The sequence below is a fragment of the Hyaena hyaena genome, unplaced genomic scaffold, assembly GCF_003009895.1.
Source record: "Hyaena hyaena isolate Hyena2069 unplaced genomic scaffold, ASM300989v1 scaffold_101, whole genome shotgun sequence".
Lineage (NCBI taxonomy): Eukaryota > Metazoa > Chordata > Mammalia > Carnivora > Hyaenidae > Hyaena > Hyaena hyaena.
Window position 1 is genome coordinate 1,514,323 of NW_024080733.1, and position 23,287 is coordinate 1,537,609.

At 47.5% G+C, this 23,287-nt stretch overlaps 1 protein-coding gene across 1 annotated transcript in view; it reads right to left on the reverse strand.

The window, feature by feature from the left end:
- Window positions 1-391: 391 nt before the first annotated feature.
- SPATA48 (spermatogenesis associated 48) overlaps window positions 392-23,287 on the reverse strand; it is a 51,869-nt gene continuing 28,973 nt past the window's right edge. Inside the window, exons 4-9 of the mRNA XM_039235667.1 lie at window positions 20,581-20,719; window positions 18,477-18,544; window positions 17,012-17,053; window positions 15,559-15,666; window positions 5,896-6,003; window positions 392-626 (exon numbers count right to left, since the gene is read on the reverse strand). Of these exons, the coding sequence (XP_039091598.1) occupies window positions 503-626; window positions 5,896-6,003; window positions 15,559-15,666; window positions 17,012-17,053; window positions 18,477-18,544; window positions 20,581-20,719 (589 nt within the window). The 3' untranslated portion in view covers window positions 392-502. The remainder of the gene's footprint in view (window positions 627-5,895; window positions 6,004-15,558; window positions 15,667-17,011; window positions 17,054-18,476; window positions 18,545-20,580; window positions 20,720-23,287) is intronic.

The window sequence follows — 23,287 nt, forward strand, 5'->3', positions numbered from 1 at the left end:
GGGATGACTTTGTCCTTTATCATAGATGTTGCCCTGTGTGAAGCCATGTGTGGAATGAACATCCCCATGTTCTCTCTCAGCCACTCAGTTTTCCCATTCAGAACATACGGGAGTTTGATTGGGTAGTCTGTGGGCACAAAATTTACCATCTATGCTCTACAGTTACCATCACTGCATTATCTTGGTCAAGACATGAAGCCTCTAGGTAGGCCGGGCATTCCAACTCTAAAGAGGAATCTTCTAGAAATAGAATCATTGCTTCTGATGGCTTCCAGAAAATCTTGGCTACTATCATGGATTGGTGGGCTTTCAAAGGCCCGGTCAGGTGAGTGACAGAGACAGGGGTCCAGGACACTCCTCAGGTAGACAAGAACACCAGACTTTGCTGGACCTCTGTGGACACACCCGGAACACGCCTGGGTCTTTTATTTCCCCATCGCACCGTGCATGGTTCCTCCCCAAGGCTGAACATTATAAGTCTTGCTCAGAAGGCAGGCCTTTGTCAGTAGCCTACACTTTCCATTTCCTTCTTATTGAAGGGATTGCAGGGTTTTACGGTCGTGACCATTCGAGACAGCGGTGCCTGGTGACGGAAGAGGTCAACTGCCATTTCTTTCCGTAAGATGCTATGAGAGGCGGAGAGGAAAAAAAAGAAAGAAAAATGACCCATGCAATAAACATAAAACCATATAACCTCATTTATTTTCCAATTAATGGGACACATGTTCAGGATGGAGAATGATCGGGAGAGCACATAAGGGGAAACTGGGAATGATTAATCCTGTGTGCATCGTTTTACTTATTTCCTTTATTTGCATTCAGTTTCACTTATTGCATTACATGTGTAATATTGCAATCGGTTTCACCGGCTGAAAATCTACTCTGTGCCTAGAATTGCAGTAGGTGCTAAGAATATAGAAAATGTGGTCAAAAGGAAGTACTCAAAGGTTACAACATGAAGCTTCTGTGCAGGTGAGCCCAGGACAACGGAGCAGAGAGGTAGAGTCACCTCCCTGGGCTGGGGAAGGAAGTCCTCCTCCCCCAGAGTCTATGTCAGGGAGGAGTTAAGTGGGTCGTGATGAAAGCAGGCTGGTTGACGAAGGAGGGGTGCAGGGAGAGCCAGGTGGGAGGGCACAGGGGATGTGGGGAGAGACTCAGGGCAGGGGTGGGACAGGCCACACGCAGGGCTGAGACTGAATTTCCCCCGGCAGCAGGGTTAGGCTGACTGCTCTCACAGGACATTAACCTCACATGGGTCTTTTTTGGCTCATTATCCAGCAGGAGTAACACTCTCTATGTTGTAAGAATTAAAAGAAAATAACTAAATATGTAGAACGCTGTGCAAATAATGCTTTCCCAACCCCTGTTCATGGCCAGAGGTGGTCTTCTCAGAGTAGGCACAGGCTGCAGCAACTCTCTCGAATGACTGCTTACGTCAGGTGGCACTTTTGCTGTGAGTTTGCTGCTATTTGAATCACACACACACACACACACACACACACACACACACACAGTGTGGTGTTCCTATGTGGCAGAAGTCACGGAGCGCACAGCAACTCAACCTAAAGTGACTTTTTTAAACACGCTGTGATTATCGTGGTTATGTTTTCCTGTGTCGTGGCAAACGGCTGTTGGCGTGCAAACTCCAGCTTCTGTGAAGGTGGCATTGCGGCAGAGGGAACCCACAGGGGACGGCAGGCCATCATGGAAGAAGCAGTCGGAGGTGGGGAGGGCCTGCATGCGTTCCTTGCTCTTGAAATGGGAGTCGCAGCATCCGTGTCACCTACCCCTGCACCCTTGCCCTCACTTCAGTCCCCACCACATGGACCTCGGCCCCTTGGCATTGACATTCAAGGCCTAGCTTGCTGAATCCCAAACCAGCACTGCAGCCTCCCAGGCACAGAGATCCACGGCAAACGCTGCACCACGAGGGCTCCATGGCCCCTCCTCTGCCGTGGCCTTACCAGCCTACAGTCCCTCAACTGGTGATATCTGTGGGAGGCTGACAGAGAGGGCGGGGGAGGGCGGGGGAGGCAGACAGGAAAGGGAGGCTGGGTGTTTCCCTCTGAAAGAAGGTTAGAAGTGAGAGGTAGGAGGGCAGAGAAAGGGATGGCTGCTCAGAGGGGACATTTTTGATTTCTACAGCAAGGAGGTGGCTAGGGTGGGGTGGGGGGAGGGAATGCGGGGGAGGGGAGGTAGTTGGGGTGGGGGAGGGGATAAGATTGGGGGGTGTCTGGGTTTCTTCCTAAGCAGGAGTCGGGGAGCAGGGTCAGAGAGGACCCAGTGCTCAGAGGGAAGGACGGAGCTTTTAGAAGAAAGAACTTGTCTTGGTGGGGAGGAAACAGAGGCCCCGGTGGGAGAGAAGATTCCGGTGTGGGGGCAGGGGAGAGGACAGGGCACCGGCCGCCTGGGGATGGGCTGCAGGCGCCTGCGTGCATGCTCCCCTCGGGGCAGAAGCAGAGTGGGTTCTGGACCAGCCGTGAGGGTGCACGCCAGAGCCCGGGGTCAGGAGTGCCCAGGGCATGCCCGTGCGCACACAGCCTCTCAGAAGCAACAGGAAAAACACAGCAGATCAGGCAGACACCATCAGGAGGAAGTTAGCTCACTCAGTTCTCAAGATACTCATCAGAGACCTGGACTCGCACTTCCACAAGAAAGTTTTAGCAAAGTTACATGACATAGAGCGTCACAGAAGCTGCGAGGCGGCATTTCACGACAGAGAACGTCTAAGGCCCAATTTTCTCTGATCACAGTGCCTCCTCATGTTAGAGAATACTTTTTATTTTGATTTATTTATTTATATTTTTTAAATGCTTATTTATTTTGAGGGGGGGTAAGAGAGAGAGAGAGAGAGAGAGAATCGCAAGCCGGCTCCACACTGTCAGCAGAGAGCCTGACACGGGGATCGATCTCATGAACCCTGAGATCATGACCTGAGCAGAGATCAAGAGTCGGACGCTTAACCCACTGAGCCGCCCAGGAACCCCAGAGAGTGCTTTTTTTTTTATTTTTTTTATTTTTTATTTATTTCTAGGAGAGAGAGAGAGACAGCGTGAGCAGGGGAGGGTCAGAGAGAGAGAGGGAGTCACAGACTGAAACAGGCTCCAGGCTCTGAGCCGGCAGTCAGCACAGAGCCCGACGCGGGGCTCGAACCCACGAACCGCGAGATCATGACCTAAGCGAAAGTCGGACGCTTAACCGACTAAGCCACCCAGGCGACCCCAGAGAGTGCTTTTTAAAAGCGGGATGCCCGACCGTGTTTTCTCGCTGCCAAGCCCCAGGGCCTGTCAGGTGCGGCCGTTAGGGTTGGGCGCAGGATCTGGGCACCTGGCCCAACAGGGGCTGGTCACTTCCTCGTGGGGGACCCTTGGGGGCTGCCAGTGTTTTCTAGAGCCTCTGTGCACCCCGAGAATAAGAACCTCAGAGAAGCTGCGTCGGAGGGCTCTCAGTCCCTACTCTGAGACACCAGGAAGTCAGAGGTGTGTGCCGTATATGGGGGGGTGAGTGTGGGGGCTCCCCAGGGGTCAGCGAGGGGCCTAAATCTGGGCCTGAGGGTGTGGCCAAAAGGCTCGAGTTCTTTTCTTAAGTAGCAACAGCAGTAGCAATATGAGTAACAGCAGTAGTAACAGGAGTAACAGCCGAGGTAACACTACTAACACCAGGAGAGGCAGCAGTAACACTAGTAACAGTGAGAGCAGCACTGGTAACGTGCTTAACAGTGGAGGATCGTTCTCCACTCAGAAATACAGGCTACTTTGGAATACAGTGGAACACTGGGCAGCTAGGTCACGTGGCTGCGGGAACACGCTGTCAGCAGCTGTCAGGGATGAGGTCGGAGACACGTGGGGAGAGAAGATGGTTCCCGAAGGGAAAAGCCAAGAGATCGGGAATGTTGACGTTCGCCCGGGGAGGCGTCACGGGTCTGTCCTCCGTCAGTAACCGCGCAGACACCCTGTGGTGGCCCAGCTTTCTGGATGCTACGTCTTTATGACAGACCTCAGGATGCATTTAATTCTGCCATTGCTTCTTTAGGTCCTTCAATGAACCCAAATTACATTAATTGTCTCCATTTCTGTCAGCGTCGCCTTTGCAAATGGGATGGACCTGTGACATTTGAAAACGCGTCTCCAGAGACAACTGACTGAATGCCAAACGCTGGCCTAGAAAGCCGATGTCCTCCTTTAAAATGTGTCTCATCCGATGAGCCTAAGCAATCCGCACACTCAGAGTTTAGATCGGTGAGGAAGCCCTCTGGCAGCAGGCACGTCCCCGGCCCCCTTGGTGACAGCCTAAAGAACCAGGTCATGCTCACAGGGTGTGGAGTGATCTGGGTGCCTCGGACACAGGGCCACACAAGGCCTTCCTGTGGTTTCACCGTTATGTGGCGGGGGGCTTCGTGTGTGGGATCCTGGGAACAGCCCAACGGTGCCACTCTCAGTGTGGCCCCCAAATATCTATGAGACCAAGAGCCCTCGTCCAAGGGAACCCCTTCCTCCATGAAGTGGCCCTTGGAGCATCCCCTAGAATCTTGCATCTGCCTCCCTTTCCTCATCTGTAAAATGGGAAAACAAGAGCGTCTTCCTCACAGGCTTTCTGGGTTGGGGAGATGGGTTGGTAAGCACAAAGCCCTTGGGTAGCCCGGTGCAGAGGAAGCACTCACCTACGTCAGTGACGTGATTGTGGTGTGTCATCCTCTGCTCTAGCGGTGTGTTTCTCGCTCACTGCTAGACCGTGTGCTCCGTGCAGAGTGGGTCTAATTCTTGTGAATTCCTAGGGTCCCACTGACATATAGCCATCCCAATTGCCCACCATGGCCTGAGAGTTCCCTCTACTCTTGCTGCCTTTCAGAACAAGAAAGAAATCCGATAGGGCACTCTGAGTCCCACCTGAAGGTCACCTCCTCAGAAAGCCCTCTCTGACTGCCGAGCTAAATCAGCACCCCGTCCAGGCACTGGCTACCACATCTCCCTGCCTTTTCTTCTTCATGCCCCCCTCTGAAACCCTCTTATTTCCTCCATTACTTGTGTGCATCCATGCTCTCCGCCGGTCACACCAGAATGTAAGGTCCCGAGAGCCCGCCTCGTGTCTGTTCAGCCCGTGCGCTCAGTGCCTTGAACAGTGCCTGGCCCAGAGTGGATGCCCAATAAATGTTAGCTAAATGAACAGATTCTCTCCTAAAAGGAGAAAAAGCACCCTCTGGGGGAGGGGGGGAGAGGGAGTCGCCTCCCTCCCCCTCCAAGACGCACAGCGACCCCCTGGGATAGTTCAGTTCTTTGCAGGAGCCAGCGACTGCACCTGGTTAAGACCTCTGAATTCGCATTTTTCAAGACTCTGTCCTCTTATTTGCAAGGCCAGGATCTTCCATCAAATGTTTGCAAATTTGAGCTGTAATGAGCAATAGCGCGCGGCTCCTCTCCTGCAGCTCCAAATAACGGAGTCTGCGGTAACCTTCCATCTAACGTCTCCTGCTTTCAATTTGTGAAATGGTGTTTAAAACTCCATATCGACTTTCAACAGAATGTTGTCTCTTCTGAAAAAAGGAGGCGGCGATTCGCAGGAAGTGAATATGTGTCTCACGGAGTGTGTTTCAGGCATCCAGGTGTGTTCTGGTGCTGATGCAGTGGGGACGTGTGTGTGCAAAGCTGTGGGTGCAAGAGGCGGACAAGCTGTTTACCAAAAGCGGCTTCTGTGTCTTCACACAAGGCTCCTTCTCGCAACCACAGTGGGAAAATGAGCTCTTCTGGACTCAACACCCCATTTTTTAAGTGATGTAAATATACTCTTTGAAGTTAATCGTTCTTTAATGGAATAACCATAATGAGGATCCCCTCCACCCCCACCCACCGCCCGCCCCCAGGTATCTGAACACTCTTAGTAATAGGCACTCATGCTCACCAGTGTACTCCTGAGTCTGGCGATGGGACCGTTGATGGAATATCAGAATTTGCTGGGTGTCTGGCAGTGAAATGAACCTTACCGGTGTATCCCGGGATATTGGCGGAGCTGGAGGAAAGAGTGAAGAGAGAGGGGAGAGAGGACATGAAAATAGGCACTTGTGAACTAGCCCTGGTCACCAGCGCCCACGTATGAAGATGCAAAGGAAGGTGCTGGAAATCAGGCCGGCAAACAGGAAATGCTGACTCAGAGATGCACAGATAGCAGCCCGACGCTAGGATTGAAGAGACTTCTTTCCAGCCCGAGTTTTCCTAGTCTTTGAATTTGCATGTGTTTTACATACGTGATTCGCTGCCAAGCTGTTTCCTGATGAAGGCAGAGGCGGGTTTTTTACAGGACAGCAGACCTGTGTTCCGCACGTGACTCTGTCATGCTGACTCAGCACTAGTGGACACATGGCCATTTTTATTTATTTTTTAAATTTTTTAGTGTTTATTTATTTTTGAGAGAGAGAGAGCATGAGCAGGGGAGGGGCAGAGAGAGAGAGGGAGACACAGAATTTGAAGCAGGCTCCGGGCTCTGAGCTGTCAGCACAGAGCCCAATGTGGAGCTCAAACTCATGAACCATGAGATCATGACCTGAGCCAAAGTCGATGCTTAATGGACTGAGCCACCCAGGCGCCCCTGATCGTGATTTTAAAATAACATTTTCTTGTCACTATTATTGTACTGCATTCCTAATTTCATGTCGTTTCTTTTTTTTAATTAATTAACTTATTTATTTTGAGAGAGAGAGAGAATGAGCAGGGGAGGGGCAGAGAGAGGGAGAGAGAGAATCCCAAGTGGGCTCCACACTGTCAGCACAGAGCCTGATGTGGGGCTTAAAATCATGAATCCTGACTTCATGACCTGAGCCGAAGTCTGACGCTTAACCAGCTGAGCCACCCAGGTGCCCCTAGCACACAGGTGTTTTTAAATAAATTATGTGCTGGTGGAGAGGTGAGGCCAGGCCGGGGCTACGTGGGTTTAGTACCCAGTGCTGCTTCAGACCTGTGGCCTTGGCCTCAGGATCCAGGGACAAGAGGGAATTTAAACTGTGTTTCAGGGGGGGCACCTGCGTGGCTCAGTGGGTTAAACATCCAACTTCAGCTCAGGTCATGGTCTCATGGTTCATGAGTTTGAGCCCAGAGTCAGGCTCTCTGCTGTCAGCACAGAGCCTATGTAGGTCCTCTGTTCCTCTCTCTGCCCCTCCTTCACTTGCATTCTCTCTCTCAAAAATAAATAAAACAACTTGAAAAATAAATGCATAAACTGTATTTCAAGGAGCAAGACCGCACTGCGTGCAAATCGCAGGGCTCCCTCAAACAGGACATGATCTTTGTGGACTCGAGCTCCAAGCATCCTTTCAGGGCTGAAAGGGAGGGAGGAAGATCATCACTGCAGATGTGCTGGGAGCCACGAAAGGGCCAGACGATAGGCTGCCCACTCTGCTCCCCCAGCGCCTGACCTTTCCCATCCCCAGGCCTTTCCTTTGAGAGTGTGACATTTCTTCAGCGCGGCCCCTCATTCTGGATGGATGGACACATCAACTGCAATGTAGCAGCAGCAGAAGTAGCCAAGCCTCTGTCCAGGGCAAAGGAACAGTCCCTCTGTGCATATTGCTTACAGCTGGGACCTTCCCACACACCCAATAAGCCAAAGAAAATGTCCAGGAACCATTTGCCTAGGGAGAAATTTTCAAGACATGGGGCTTCAGGGATGTCGTTTCTTATTCTGGCAGGGGAGAGGGCAGACGGCAGAGAGGGGGTCGGTGATGCGGGTGGTGCCCAAGGGTCAGGGCTCAGACTCTAATCCTAGGACTCGGCTCATCAGCTCGCAGGTCTGGATGGCAGACGTGATCTCTGGGAGCCTTACTGCCTCAGCCACGAAAGGGGTTGATGACTCCAGCTGTGGACGTGTTTGGTGGGGAGAAGGTGGTGGATCCCAGTGCAGCCCCTCGGTGTCCCCCACACCCCCGGCTGTGGGGCATGGTGTGGCCCCTTGGTATCTCTCGCTCCCTGTGCGTGGCCCATGGCCCGTGGCGCAGCCCCTCAGTGTCCCTCCACACATGGCTATGTGTTGGTATTAGAATGGCAGAGAAAGAAGTGTCAAGCAAGAGTTGCACTTATTAACCTCATCTGTGTCCTGCAAGTCTATGGAGCTATGACCAGAGGTGACGATGTGCTGGCTTACACAGTAGGGACACCTGACACTAACTGAGTGAAGAAGGGGCATTAGTGGCAATAGCAGATGGTATTGCATTAGTGGCAATAGCAGAAGAGATCGCACATGTTGCTGGATCTTAGGAAACTAGGGAAATGCGACGATGGAAGAGCAGGGGAGCCCACGGCATGGGGACCCAGGGCTCCCTTCCAAGGCTGACGTGCCCCTTAACCAGCTGTGTCTCCTCCAGTGAGAGGAAGCCCTCTGGGCCTCAGCCCAGCCACCTGCAGCAGGGAGGTGACACCATTCACCTCTTTAAGGCTCCTCCTCCAGGATTCAAGGGATTCCATGGATCTGAAAGCAACCAGAGAACCTTCAGCACATAGTGGGGCTCAAGTTGTTTCAGCTGACATACAAGATTTTAAAGTAATGAGAAATGTGTAAAACAGGAGCCAGGGAAGTGGAGACTGTGAAGTTTATCTAGCAGACGCACGTGTGTTGATGTTCAGACAGTGGTTTCTGAACATCCCCACATGCTGGAAACTCAAGGGGATTTTTCAAAGGTACCCATGCCTGACTGCCAGCCCCCAGACGCTCTGAGTGAGGGGGGTGACTTGGGAATCAGGGTCTTCGAACTCTGCCTAGATAATTCTAGAGAAGCTGTGCACGGGGGTTTGGAAATCCCTATTTGAGAGCTACGTTTTCAGGCTTGTTGGGGGACCTGGGTGATCACACCAGTGTTGCCAAATTCTAGGAGGCGCCCATTAGGATTTCCTGGAATTTTCTTCAAGCGTTGCCGTATGTCAGAGAGAGGTAACAAAAAGCGAGGCAGAATTATTCATGGGTACATCTTTCCCCCAAACATTCTTTAAAGCTTCCATTCATGTTGCAGAGGAAATCCCCTTCCTCTGTGTGAGATGTTTTTTTCCACTGCCCCTAAAAACACCTGCAGAATTAAAATGGCTCTCAAGCCATAGCCTTCCATTAGAGCAGTTAAGAAGTCAAAGGTGGAAGCGAACGATTTGTTGATCGGGAGAAGAGCTTGATAGAAAACATCGGGCCATACGTGCCTTGCGGCGCACAGGTTATTGATGCTAAGTGGTGTTATACATTGCATTATAATAACGACATTATGTTACATTACATCACATCCAATAATAACAAACCATGAACCAGTAAGCTAAATTAAAGCTGCTTAGGCTTAAGAAATGAATTCGGTTGCGTAATACACTGGCAAATATTTGAAAATGAAAGCCCTCACCCACACGGCTTCTAAATCTGTTCCACTGACCTCTTTGCAGGGACATCACAAGGGGACTTTTTTTTCACCTTAAGTGCATGTTGCATATTGACCTTCTGTCAAGAAGAGAGTAGTCTCTGGGGGACACAGCCCTGCTGCTGAGAGGTGACACGATTTCTAGAGGAAGGAGACATCTATTCAAGGTGCTACCATGAACAGGCTTTGAAATGGGCTTCCAGATTGGTTCCACGTTCAAAGACCCCCTTCGGCCACTTAGGGAAAGCAGAGAAAAGCAGGAACCCATTTAAAAATAAGAGAAGTAGAGGGGTGCCCCGGGGGGCTAGGTCGTTAAGCATCTGACTTCGGCTCAGGTCATCATCTCGTGGTTCATGAGTTCGAGCCCCGTGTCGGGCTCTGTGCTGACAGCTTGGAGCCTGGAGCCTGTTTCGGATTCTGTGTCTCCCTCTCTCTCTTCCCCTCCCCCACTCGTGCTCTGTCTCCCTCTGTCTCTCAAAAATAAACATTAAAAAACTTAAAAAGAAGAAAAATAAGAGAAGTCTTCATTTTTTTGTCTTTCTCCATAGCTTCTGGTCCTGTGAACACCTTCTTCTGTGTCCTGATTCCCGGAATAAGCCTGGATTTTGTCCATTAGCAGGCACACGTGAAGACATTATTGCCTAAGTCTGCAACTAACTGGTTTGCTCAACCTAGCATAATAAAATAGAAACTAAATAATTTTAGAACATAAAGGATTTAGTGAGCCTCTTGGAAAAGGAAGCACAGATGGTGTGTAATTAAAAGCTAAATAGGAAATAAAGAAAATGCGGGGAAAGCATGCTGTATGTGGAATACTGGTAGCGTGTACGTGGGTCAGGATTTCGGTGTACAGACAGCTTCTGCGCCGTTCCCTGGACAGGACTAATGTCCCCTGAGCGTGCATGGTGTCGCAGCCACTGTTTTAAACGCTTGGACGAATAGACTTAATTCTCGCAGAACCCTGTGTTGTAAATCCTAAGATCACGCCTGTCGTACGGATGCAGAAAGTGAAGTTTTAGAGAAAGTCAAAGTCATGTGTTTTAGCAGGTAGCAGAACAAGCTGGACCCAGGAGCCCCAGACGGATTTGCAGAAGATGTCCCTGTGCCCTCACACCCCAGGCCCCAGCCCAGGCAGGAGAGCTCCGCTACCTCCGAGCCTCGGCATTTATCCAGGGTGTGGGTGCAGGTTCAAGTTCAAGTCGGTCCGACGATCTTGAGTTGAGAGCCATTGTGCATCAGGCAGAAAACTCATCCAGGCCCATTCCTGACAGCTTTTGCATCAACAAGGTTTGAAGAATTGGGGCAAAGGCCACCGATGAAAAGTAAGGGGGCGGGGGGGGGGGGGCGGGTGAGAGGGAGACAGAAGGAAGCACGGGGTCGGAGGTCAGAGAGGCTGGCACTGAACCTCGGGGCCGCCCCTACCAGCCACGTGACCTTGGACAACTGAACTGAAGCTCTCTGAGCCACACGGCGCTGTGGTCAGAGGCCTGTAGCTCCCCTGTAAGGCGGGGCACCGTGCAGGGGGAGGAGGGGCTGGGCAGGGACAAGGCTGGGCGCTCAGGGAGGGCCGAGGGAAGGCGGCCGCGGGACCAGAAGCATCATGATCATTGGGCCGTGTTTCTCAGGCCCTGAGATCTGCTCAGGAATTACAGTTTTATTATTATCCTCATCAAGTGTTTATACTTGTTCTTCCTCTGGTCTTAGAATCTCTCCAAATGGAAGTGGACACAGAAATGGCCCCAAGGCTCTGTTTGTCAGAGGGCTGGAGCCCCAGGAGCCACTTCCTTGCCGGAGGCAAAGGGCATGTCCACGTGGGTAGGTGCCTGGAGCTGGCCCTGGGGGTGAGGAGGCTGCTCTGGGCCACCCCCAGATGACTGATCTTTACATCATGCATTCCAGCCTCAGCCTCCTCATCTGCAAAATGGGGAGAGAACCCGTCGGCACACCTCTGGCCTCCTCACACTAGTTTGAAAAGCAAATGAGAGAGTAGATGTGAAAGCTCTCTGAAAAGGCAGAAGTGTCGGCTAATGTAAGGAACTACTATTCATAGCCCCCTTCTTTAACCTGGATTGTGGTAAGGCTGTTTGGGGTTTTTTGTTTGTTAAAGGGGCGACACGCCATGGCGACTGGCAGGAAGCCCCCCCCCCCCCCCCCCCGTGCCCCCCCCCCCCCCCCCCCCCGCCCTCTTCCATCTCAGACCTTGGCCGGCGCCTGCCTGAGGATCCCTTTTGGGCAGGTGCTCATGACTGGCAAACGCTTCGTCTCAGGGATGGCGGAGGTGAAGGCACAGTAGATGTGAAACTGTGTAAAGTTCTGAAATGAAGGACCACAGCCTGCTGGAGGGCAGCCCAGTGCGGGCTTGGGGGGGGGGGGGGGGGGGGGGGGGGGGGGGGGGGGGGGGGGGGGGGGGGCGTGTCTGGCTGGTTTGGGAAAACAGGCCAGGGTGTTGAGAAAGCACCAGGTGTGGGGACGGGAGGCACGGGTTCCTGGCCAGCTGGTCTTCAGTGGGCTCTCCCGCCTGGGCGCGTGCCTCAGTTTCCTTGTTGGTAAGACAGGAGCCAGACCAGGGATGTGAGCACCCCGCGTAGCTCCGACAGCTGGGCCAGCCACTCTCTCCATTTCCTCAGGAAAGGGCAGGATTTCACGATTTTGGATCCTGACATCGTACAGACAGGCTTTTCCATATCAGCCCCACAGCTACGTGCTTCGGTTATGTTTTTGCATGGTCCAGTCTTTTATCATTACTAACTTTTCTGTATTTCTTTTCCTACAATGATCAGATCCAATTCCACAATAATATTTTAAGCCTTTTTTTTTTTTTTTTAAAACGATGTCAGATGGCTTGGCAACCAGAAATCCAAATCAATTAGTGAGAGAAATTCCAGCAATGGAGCCACCTGAACTACGAGTCAGTGACCTTGACTGTCTGAAGTGTGGCTTCCTATTTCCACCATGATTAAGTATCATGAGATATAAGGAGAATCTTAAAAATAATATCAGGAGGACATTTTTCTTTAAGAAAGTTTACGATGAGAAAGCAAAGGAAGAGTCATACTTGCTTCTCAATAGGACGACGCTCCTCTATTCTCTGCTTAGCACGAAGTTAGTAAGTATACGTGTTTCTGGGTTTTGGATTGTATGCAAAAGGCATCATGTTGAATTGCCTTTCAGCCCAATGCAGTATTGCAAAAACAACAAAATATTTTATGGGGCGCCTGGGTGGCTCAGTCAGTTAAGCATCTGACTCTTGGTCTTAGCTCGGGTCATGATCTCGGGGTTCGCGTGAGTTTGAGCCCTGCGTCGGGATCTGTGCTGACACAGCAGAGCCTGCTTGGGGTTCCCTCTCTCTCCCTCTTTCTGCCCCTCCCTCACTTGCACCCTCTTTCTCTCTATCTCAAAATAAATAGATAAAACTTAAGAATATGTATTTTGTTTAGACATCTACATGTATGTAGTAAAAGTACATAGCAAAGTAAGTGAAGGAAAAGCACAAAGATTGAGGGCTTCCGGGTTGGGAAAGGGGATCTAGGTGATGAGGTGGAGAGGCACCCACAAGTGGCTTAGAAGATATTATTAGTAAAATACTATTTCTTTAGCAAGGCAGGAACACACAGGCCTTTATTTGGTATTTCATTTTATATGTTACATATGACACTAAATATTTATGTATCTATTAATATTCCATAATAAAGCGAAAAACATTTCTTTGTGCTAAAAGGTTAAGAGGACCTTAAACGTGGAAACCGGATTCAAAAGAAACTTCGCGAGCTTGGTAGCCCTCTAGTGGCCAAATCGGTCAAGTGCAACCAACGTCTTCAATTTCTTTTCCGGGAGCCACTCCTACATTTTCACTTCCTTAGAAACAGAAATCTAAAGCAAGCCGAGGTAGGGCGGTATGCTCCCGGAGTTATTCAGGCTAAATGGGATGTTTTACATCAAATTCTTAAAATGCTGGCCAGACCCCTCTTCATTCTCTTTGAGGAATGACCCAAAAGAATGTGTTTGGATTCTTTGGCAAGAATGTCTCATAAAATGCTTCAAAATTTAAAGGCATATTTCAAAAGAAAAAAACCATATTAAATTTTTAGACCTGTAGGATATTTTTAAATTGGCTTCATCCTTATATCCTTCTTTTAATATCTTTAGAATTACTGTGTTTAATAGCAGTATTTCCCTCTCAGATTTTATGGAAGAAACACACCAACGGATCCTTTCCCAAGACTCAGCTCAGATGTCACAAGCATCCTTAGTGTCTCATGAGAGAAAGCGACCTCTCCGTGCAACTGAGCTTCGAAAACACCAAGCTAACTTTTGGGGGGACTTATTTTATACTGCTTTGTACCGTAATTATTTGTGTTTAGCGTTTATCTGCCTTTCAGATTCTTAAGCTACGTGAGGGCCAAGTCTCTGTCTCATCTTTGTTACCGCCTTTCTTAGCATTTTACAGGCTCTTTTGTCATTTCCTTTGGGTGCGTTATCTCGAGATTTAAGTGAGATACGTCACACAACTATATTTTAACCCCAAAGTTAGATTCGCAGCACACTTTGTAATTTGGCCAAGTGGCCAAAAAATTTACATAGTCAGAAAAGGTAACGGAAATTTACAACCATTGTCAGGATGCAGGATTTGCTTAAATTTAACCTGCAACAGAATACGCCCCGAAGAATAGCCCATGAGAAATGCAGCTTGTTCGGCTCTGGAGCACAGCTGATGTTAAAAAAAAAAAAAAAAAAAAGGAATCAATTAACATTGAAAATACTGTCATAGTTCACACTTGGGCTTTGCATGAAATTTGCCTTTGTCAGGCCCTGCAGAAACTGCTGGGATAATACTCGTGACATTCAGCAACTCAGGGGCATCAGGAAGAGAGTACAGGATTTCAACTTCCACTGTGTTGGGGAGTCCCAGGGAAGCGACCTCTGAGCCCTAGTATTCCCATTGGTGAGAGCAAACAGCTACATATTATACATAAACATACTTATATATGTATGTACCTTAAAATATTATACGTTAAATGTAGCTTACATATTATATATTAAATATATTTTGTATTTATTTTATATAAGAGATACATTATGTATAATATACTATGTAATATGTTATATATTTTTTAATTTTTTAATGTTTATTTATTTTTGAGAGAGAGACAGAGTATGAGCAGAGGAGGGGCAAAGAGAGATGGAGACACAGAATCTGAAGCAGGCTCCAGGCTCTATGCCGTCAGCACAAAGCACAGTATGGAGCTTGAACTCACGAACCATGAGATCATGACCTGAGCCGAAGTCAAATGCTTAAATGCTGAACCACCCAGGCACCCTTGTTATATATTTTATATATAAAATTATATGTAACCTTATATATTTCATATATTATATATGATATATTATAAATTATAAGTTTATATTATAACTTTATGTTATATCCTTATATATATTATAAATTATAAGCTACATATTATCACTTTTTAAAAATTTTTTAATGTTTACTTATTCCTGAGAGAGAAAGACCGTGAGCAGGGGAGAAACAGAGAGAGAAAGAGACACAGAATCTGAAGCAGGCTTCAAGTTCTGAGCTGTCAGCACACCGCCTGATGTGGAGGTCGAACTCACGAACCGTGAGATCGTGACCTGAACCAAGACAGATGCTTAATGACTGAGCCACCCAGATGCCCCTATATGTTATCACTTTAAAATTATATATCATATTATATTTTCCTATACAATATATTATACGTCATACATTATATATCATATAAAAATGTAATATATTATTGTATCTATTATTTCTTTATTATAAAATATATGTGATATATAACATACTTACACAATATATAATATTGTACAATATTATATATTGTATAATCTTATATATTACACAATCTTATGTATTTTATAATATATAATAAAATGTCTTTACAGTTTGTGTGAATGTATTTCATACATGCATGTAAAACATGGACTATAAGATACATCACATTATTGTGCATCAAGGCGCCCGGGTCAGTCAGCACAGAGAATTATGATCTGTTTGTAGGGAGCTACGTTTCTTTTGGGGCAGCAGGTGTCTTTCTTCTTAAAGCCCATTCGCTGATGGGCCACCTTTTATTCCCTCTTTATGATAAAGCCCATCACTGTGTTTCACCCTGAACGGCGCTGGAAGGGGAGTAATTACGAGTGGAACTCACCCACTTGTGTTTGTAGAAAGAATGCTGGAGGCCCGAGGCTTGGCGAGGGACATGACATCTGCAAAGGGGTTGTCAACGTCATCGGCGCTTGTGGCCTGCACACAACCCCTGTTTGCGTGACAAGAAAAGAAAACGTGTGTTTCCACATAAGAAAGATGGAAGAAGAGATAAACAGTGTCCTAATATCCAAAGACAATCTTATTTGCTGAAATCGATGAAAATATTGAAACAACAATAATAGTAGTAACCATGACGATGGAACAGTTTGCCTTAAAACACGAAGACGAGAGATTTCCCCGTTTACAGAGCAACAGCTGCCGGGCTCTCGTGATCTGAAGTTTGGGCCAGGGAAGAGAAACAGGTGGGTTGTGTTTCTGTGCAGAGAAAGGGGCTGTTTGTGCAGCCCAGGGAGGCTGGTTCACCCGAGGCTGGCCCGGGGCGCAAGGCAGGGGCTGGCATCGCCAGAGCCGACCGGGCTCCTGTTGGAGATGGGAATCTGGGCAGGTGCCCGGGAATCTGGGGGGCCCAGCCGTGTGCCTTCAGGGCCCTGAGACAAGGCTAACGTGCTGTCAGCCAGAGAGCGGAGCGTCCTTGAGGCATTTCTGGGGCCACTGCTTAGAAAGCCCGGTCACCTCCACCGTAGGGCAGAAGAGGTAACTAATGGCGGCAGCCAAAGCCTCCATTTTCTTAGGTCTGCTTCGTTCCAAGGTCCGTGACCTGAATGTTTACACTCCTCCCGCATTCCTGTGTTGAAGTCCTAATGCCCAAAGGTGATGGTAGCAGGAGACGTGAGGAGCTCAGGTCATGGGGGTGATGCTGTCAGGAGAGGGACTAGGGGGCCCATCCAGTCCTTTCACCCTATGAGGACAGAGTGGGAAGTCTTGTGACTCAGAAGGGAGCCCTCGCCCACTACGCGGGCACCCAGATCTCGGGCTTCCAGGCCCCAGAACTGTGAGAAAAAGATGGCTGTTTGTTTGGCACAGATGAAAACACAAGGCGACTCTTCGATACAGAGGAGAGAAGACCCCACGTTTTGGCAGATCTTTGCTGACCATGGAGAGCCAGCTCCAAACTCAGGAAAGTAAGGGGATACATGTTCCTGTACTTTATTTCCTCACTTTAGTGTTAGTGAGCACGTCGTATCTTCCTCATCGAGTGTAAAAGTCTTTCCGGTTGACAACATGCAATATTAGGAGCATCCAGGGCATTTTACTTCATAAAATAGCCAATTTGGGGAAACAGAAAAAAATACCGCTCCCCCTTTCTTTCTTTAACGAACCTGTGATGAAAGACCTGACATTAAGTGGGCTCTGGGCTGGCAAAACATTAGAACTCGGTTCGAAAGTGTAAGTTGTCTCAAACAATGAATTACAGACATGAGTGAGCTGAAGGCAATTACAATTTAGATGTAAATTTAGTAATTTTTAACACATTATGAAACACTATTACTTACGTATAAAGAGGGATGTATTTGCTTCTGGTACTTGGACTCACACTTAGAGAAAGAGAAAATGCACACAATGGAGTTTATTGATGTTAACTTAATAAGCACCCAATGATTACAGTATTTCTCCTATTAAAAGAATAACAAAGTCTTTGGAGATACCTCACGGGAATTAACCTCTAAAAGTTTGTCATGTAGGGGCCCCTGGGTGGCTCAGTCGGTCAAGCATCTGACTCTGGATTTCGGCTCAGGTCATGATCACACGGTGTGAATTCGAGCCCCACGTCAGGCTCTGTGCTTACAGCTCAGAGCCTGGAGCCTGCTTCGGATTCTGTGTCTGCCTCTCTCTCTGCCCTTCCCCTGCTCACACTCTGGCTCATGAATTTCTCTCTCTCAAGAATAAATAAACACTAAAACATTGGTTGTATTCCCGTGCATTACCCGTGGGTATTCTCCAGTAGGTTATCCAGCGTATACTTTTCCACTGGCCTGTTGAAAGATACCTTCATTGTTTCTAGGTTTCGGCATTGTGAGTACAGCAGCATAAACACTCCCATCCAGGCGGGATCTCGGGGCAGCCCTTGCATTAGAGGAAGGTTGCAGGATGAGAGGTACTCTGAAAAGTTCAGAGCTATAGTCTACTGACTGAGACAGAAAGCTTTTCATTCATTGGCTGATTTCTTATTTTAAAAATGCAGTGATTCATATAAGCTGGAATGAAAATTGTATCATCTGGGTGTGTTATCTGCCATTTCACCACATGATGTATAGATAAGATGCTAATAAGGTGTTTTCGTTGGTGCTCACATAATGTAAGGGTTGGCACCAACGGCTTCCATCTTTATTCTTTAAAAGATATTTGGATGCAATCACCAGCAACATCAGCTTGTTGTGTTTATGAGAGTCTTAAATTTTTTGAGTGTTGAAAGCTTTTTGAAAAAAAAATGATTACGGTCCAATTTATACACTGGAATCTATTTTTTTATATTGGGATGTTTTCCACATTGGCAAAACATCTTTTAAATAATCCTTATCAAAAAATGTACATGTTATTTTTAGAATATGCCTCAGTAAAATCTAAGTTTGCTGAGAAGACAACGTTTTTTCAAGATTGTCACTATTTGTAACACTAGATGCAGCAGTTCAACTTGATTATAATTTGGCACATTTTCATTTCATCTTTTTTTTTGCTTTATATAAAAATTCATTTTTAAAGGACAATTTCTTTTTAAACGGTTGTGGTATATTTCATTGTCTAAATGTTAAACAGGTTTAAGACAAGGCAGGCATCGCTGAGTAACTGAGGCAGATGTGGGTTCTCCTTCCCATCCCAGGGATGGAAGTCTGAGGTCTCTGGAATGTTCTCCAGAGGATACGCCCCTCAGCCCCTCTCTCACCCATGGGCTGGAGCACCAGACACATTAATGACAAAGTGAAAAATTGAGCGATGAGCACATGAGGAGATAAAACTTACAAAGTAACTGGCTTGATGGGTGCCAAGAAAGATCTTGTTTGAAATCTGTCCCAGAGTCCACCAACCATCTAAAATCAGCATCAAAATGAATGACGTATTTAATGAACAAGTTACTGTAATTTCTCGTATATAAGCTCCAGCTTATAACTGTCCTCACCGCATCAATGGTAAGCCCCAGGCTCCCAACAGAAAGCACTCTGCAAGCATCCTTAGCATGTCGGGGGCTTGACGCCCCCAGGCCCTCCTAGTCTCTGCTTTGTTCTCAGACCCAGTTTCCTGGTTTGTTTTCCCATAGCCGGAATCTGCCTCATCATCCAACTCCTTTGGACTGAAGTCCTGACAAAGGTCTCTTTTTTTGACATTTTTATTTATTTTGAAAGAGAGAGAGCATGAATGGAGGAAAGAGAGAGAGAAAGAGGGAGACAGAATCTGAAGCAGGCTCCAGCCTCCAAGCTGTCAGCACAGAGCCTGATGCGGCGCTCAAACCTACGAGTGGTGAGATCATGACCTGAGCTGAAGTCAGGCGTCAAACCGACAGAGTCACCCAGCACCCCAGAAAGGTCTCATTTTCATTTTCATCCAGAAATTATGTTTTGCTTGGATCTACCTCGGTCCACCCTCTGCAGCCTCAGGCTTTACAACCCTGCCAGACCCTGAGCTTTGAACCTCACCTTGCTGGGAAGGAAATGGTGACCAGTTTTCAAAAGACGTAAAAGTATTTTAAAGTAGTTGAGAGAGCCTTAAAAACAGCTATAAGAGGGGCGCCTGGGTGGCTCTGTCAGTTTGACGTCTGACTTCAGCTCAGGTCATGATCTCACCGCTCGTAGGTTCGAGCATCGCGTCAGGTTCTGTGTTGACAGCTCAGGGCCTGGAGCCTGCCTCACATTCTGTCTCTCCCTCCTTCTCTGCCTCTCGCTGCTCTCCCCCTCTAAAATGAATAAATGTTTAAAAAATTGAAGAAAAAAAAAAACAGCTATAAGAATCCAGGCACAATTTTTTGTCCTTTGACTGAGTTTAATTTCGATGTGTGAATTCTATGCTGAGATTTTACATTATTGTAGCCATGTTTTTCCTCTGTCACTGCCATTTTTCTCTATAAAAGTCAAAAAAATTTTTCAAGATAATGTGGGTTTCCCACCCTGGGGTTCATGAACCTCTTAGGAGCCCATGGTTAGAACAGTATTTCAATAGAATTATTTTCCTCTTTCATGCTATTTATTTTATGCAGTAAAGAGCTTTGTTATGAGAGGGGACCCCAGTGCTTGTCAGACTTCTGTGGGGCGAGGAACAGAAGCAAAGGAGGAGAAATCAACGGAAGGAGGAGGTGCTTCTAATCCGGGGTACAGAACAGGGACATCTAGTCCGGGGTTGGGAGGGTGAAAGTGAGGTCCAAGATAAGACCTGAAAGATTCATGGGATTTAGCCTGGAAAAAATGGAATACTGAAGGCAATGGAACCTTATTTGCAAAAAACATGGCGTGTTGAGGAATAGCAAGGCTCTTGGGGATTTCACAGAGGTTCAGTGTAGAAAGTGACACTGTAGAGCCTGGTGTGGAGGTGAGGCTTAAGGAGCAAGAAGAACACCATGTGGGGGTGGGAGTGAGGCTGAGTGGGGGCAAATAACAGAACTGGACACATGGCCTGTCAAGGAGCGTGGCTTTCACTTTATAACAAGTGGTGGGTTGGCTCAGTTGGTTGAGCATCCAAGTCCTTGATATTGGCTTAGGTCATGATCTCACGGTTTGTGAGATCGAGCCCCGTGTTGGGCTCCGCACTGTCGAGGAGCCTTCCTGGGATTCTCTCTCTCCCCCCTCCCCCACTCTCGCTGCCCCTCCCCTGCTTGTAGACATGCGTTCTTTCTCTTTCTCAAAATAAACAAACTTAAAAAAGAAAAGTCCAATATAGATAATATTAAAATATTAAAATCTAGAACTCAGTTCCATAAGTGTATATATTTATGCATTTGTTGCATTATTTCTTGAATAAAATGAGTATTAAAGTTTTGGACTTCAGTTTAGAAACAAATGCATGGTTGCAAAAATGCAAACCTTGTATATGGGGAAAAGCAATGATACACGTGCACTTAAGGCCCCTGATCACTGACCTGGGTTATTGCCGGTGCCCCTTCATATCTTTTCAGGGTAAAGCACTGTGAAATCGGGTCAGCAGCTTTTTCTACCGTGGTTTCTTCGGGATCGAGTTTCGGTGGTAGCATCTTGTCCCAAGGAACAACTTCGTAAGCTCTATGAAATTAAATATTGATATTTTATGAAAAACGCATATTCAGTTGGTAGGAGCCACAGAGCTGTCATACGCTGTGGCAGGTAGGTAATTCTCATGTTCCCAAGATTCCTGCCCCCTGGAGTACCTGTCATAGGTAACTGCGTCCGGTCTGGTGTGGGCAGATCAAGAGAGTATGACAAGGGGTCATTCCTGCGATACTTTGTGTGGCAACTTTATACGGCAAAGGGATTGTGCCCATGTGATCAAGGCCCCTAACTGGGTGAATTTGAGTGATTCAAAAGGTGGGTGTTCCAAAGTAGGTCCGACCTAAACAGGTGAGCCCCCAAAAGAGACAAGAACACAGCAGACACTGGTCAGCTGTCCTTAAAGAAACATCTGGTGAGCCCAGCAGCTTGAATGAACTGAATTCTGCCAACAACCTCAATGCTCCTGGAAAACAAGGATCCGGCCCCAGCTGTCTTCGATTCTACCCTGAGAAACCCTGAGTCTTGAACCCAGTTGGGGCCCACTTGCATTCTGACCATGGTCCTGTGGTTTAAAGCTGATGAATGTGTGGTGATCTGTGACACAGCAGTGGAAAACCAATGCACGTATTTATATACATCTTACAGTTGACCAAAAAAAAAAAGAAAAAAACCATTTGACCTTCGAGGCAGGACAGGAAGATCATTGATTCACAAATAAACAAACTATGGCTTAGAGAATGGAATTTGTTTACTTAAGGTCATAGCTACTGATGGTCGAAGCCAGGATGCAAATCCAGATTATTGGCCTCTGAAGACAAAGCCAGATTCCCACTGTCCCACACCAATGGTTCAAGGAATCTAGTCATCTTAGTAAGTGCAAGGATTACGTACATAGCATTTGGATCTAAAGGTACCACCTGGTATTTCAAGTTTTGAAAGTTCTGCTCTTTTTGACAGACATACATGACAGAGCCAGTGAAATAGACTCCAAGCAAATATTTCCTCAGAGATTTCTATCCTTCAGGCACTGTGCTAGGTGCTTGGGATCAAAGAGTGGATAAGAAACAACATCTGGGGTGTCTGGGTGGCTCAGTCAGTGGAGCGTCTGACTTCCGCTCAGGTCATGTCTCACAGTTCATGGGTTTGAGTCCTGCGCTGGGCTCAGTGCTGACAGCTCAGAGGCCGGAGCCTGCTTCAGATTCTGTGTCTGCCTCTCTCTTTGCTCCTCCTCCAAGTATGCTCTGTCTCTGTCTCTGTCTCTCTCTCTCTCCAAAATAAACATTAAAGAAATTTTTAAAAAAAGAATACAACAGGGGATGAAATCAAAAGCCAGAGAGGAAACCAGGGGCCATTTAGTTATAATCCTTCATTTTTAAGATAAGTAAATTGAGGGCTCAAAAGACTGGAGGGTGCCAAAGGCCCGCAGCGGGTGGTTAGAATCAGGGGTCTCACCGCAGGTCCCCAGGCTGTGGATGCCTCTGCCAGAGCTCTTTTCTCAACTTGCTGCAGGATTCTGACATCCAGCTCCATATTATGTATTTCTTCTTTTTTCCCCACATAAATGAAGTTTATCTGGCTTTTTAAGTAGCTCTCTTAAACCGTGTAAATTAGCGCAGTCCCCTTCATTAGCACAGTCATTTGTTTCTTCCTGAGTTGCTAAAAAGATTCAACCTATTCTTTTTTAAATTTTTTTTTTTTATGTTTTATTTATTTCTAGGAGAGAGAGAGAGAGACAGCATGAGCAGGGGAGGGTCAGAGAGAGAGGGAGACACAGACTGAAACAGGCTCCAGGCTCTGAGCTGGCAGTCAGCACAGAGCCCGACGCGGGGCTCGAACCCACGAACCGCGAGATCATGACCTAAGCGAAAGTCGGACGCTTAACCGACTAAGCCACCCAGGCGCCCCAGATTCAACCTATTCTAACAGGATCAAGATTTCCACCACTTGGAGTTGTCGAAGGCTCATATAGGAGCCACGTGCTTCGTAAGGAAAACAGGAAACTGTGGCCAACACACCAATGAAAAGAACTGTGTGGAAAAGACTGTTCCCGTACTTTTTGGAGTCATTTCACAATGCGGAGACAATGCCCACCACCTTGTTGCAAACTTGCCCTACAGACTTGTAGCAACACCGGTGGTCAACACAAGCGATTCAGGCCGAGGGGCGCTAACTTCCGACCACACGGCACCGTCAGCCTGACAACGTGATGCCGCTGGCTCATTATCGGTGCAAGACTGAAATATGGGTTAGAACTAAAATCATGCCTAATTAAAAATTGGCACTGCTCACAGGAAAAAAAAGAGAAGTATGATTTTGCCTTTGAATTTGCAAGTGTATGTTCAAATTGAACTGCCCCTTTCTCCCAGCTCAGCAGCAAAACGGGCTTGAAGTGAAATTCTGTACAAACCCTTCATTTCCAACTTGATGCGAACTAAGTAAAGGTGATCGAAACCCGAGCTTGCACGATGGCCGGATTATCTCCCAGAACGTTTCTTATGCACAAAACACAGAAGAGAAAGGGCTACCAGGGGACATTTTCATTGACAAAGTGGCATCATTTTCACCAGCCGATACCCAGATGCTGCTTTCTTCAGAAAGAAT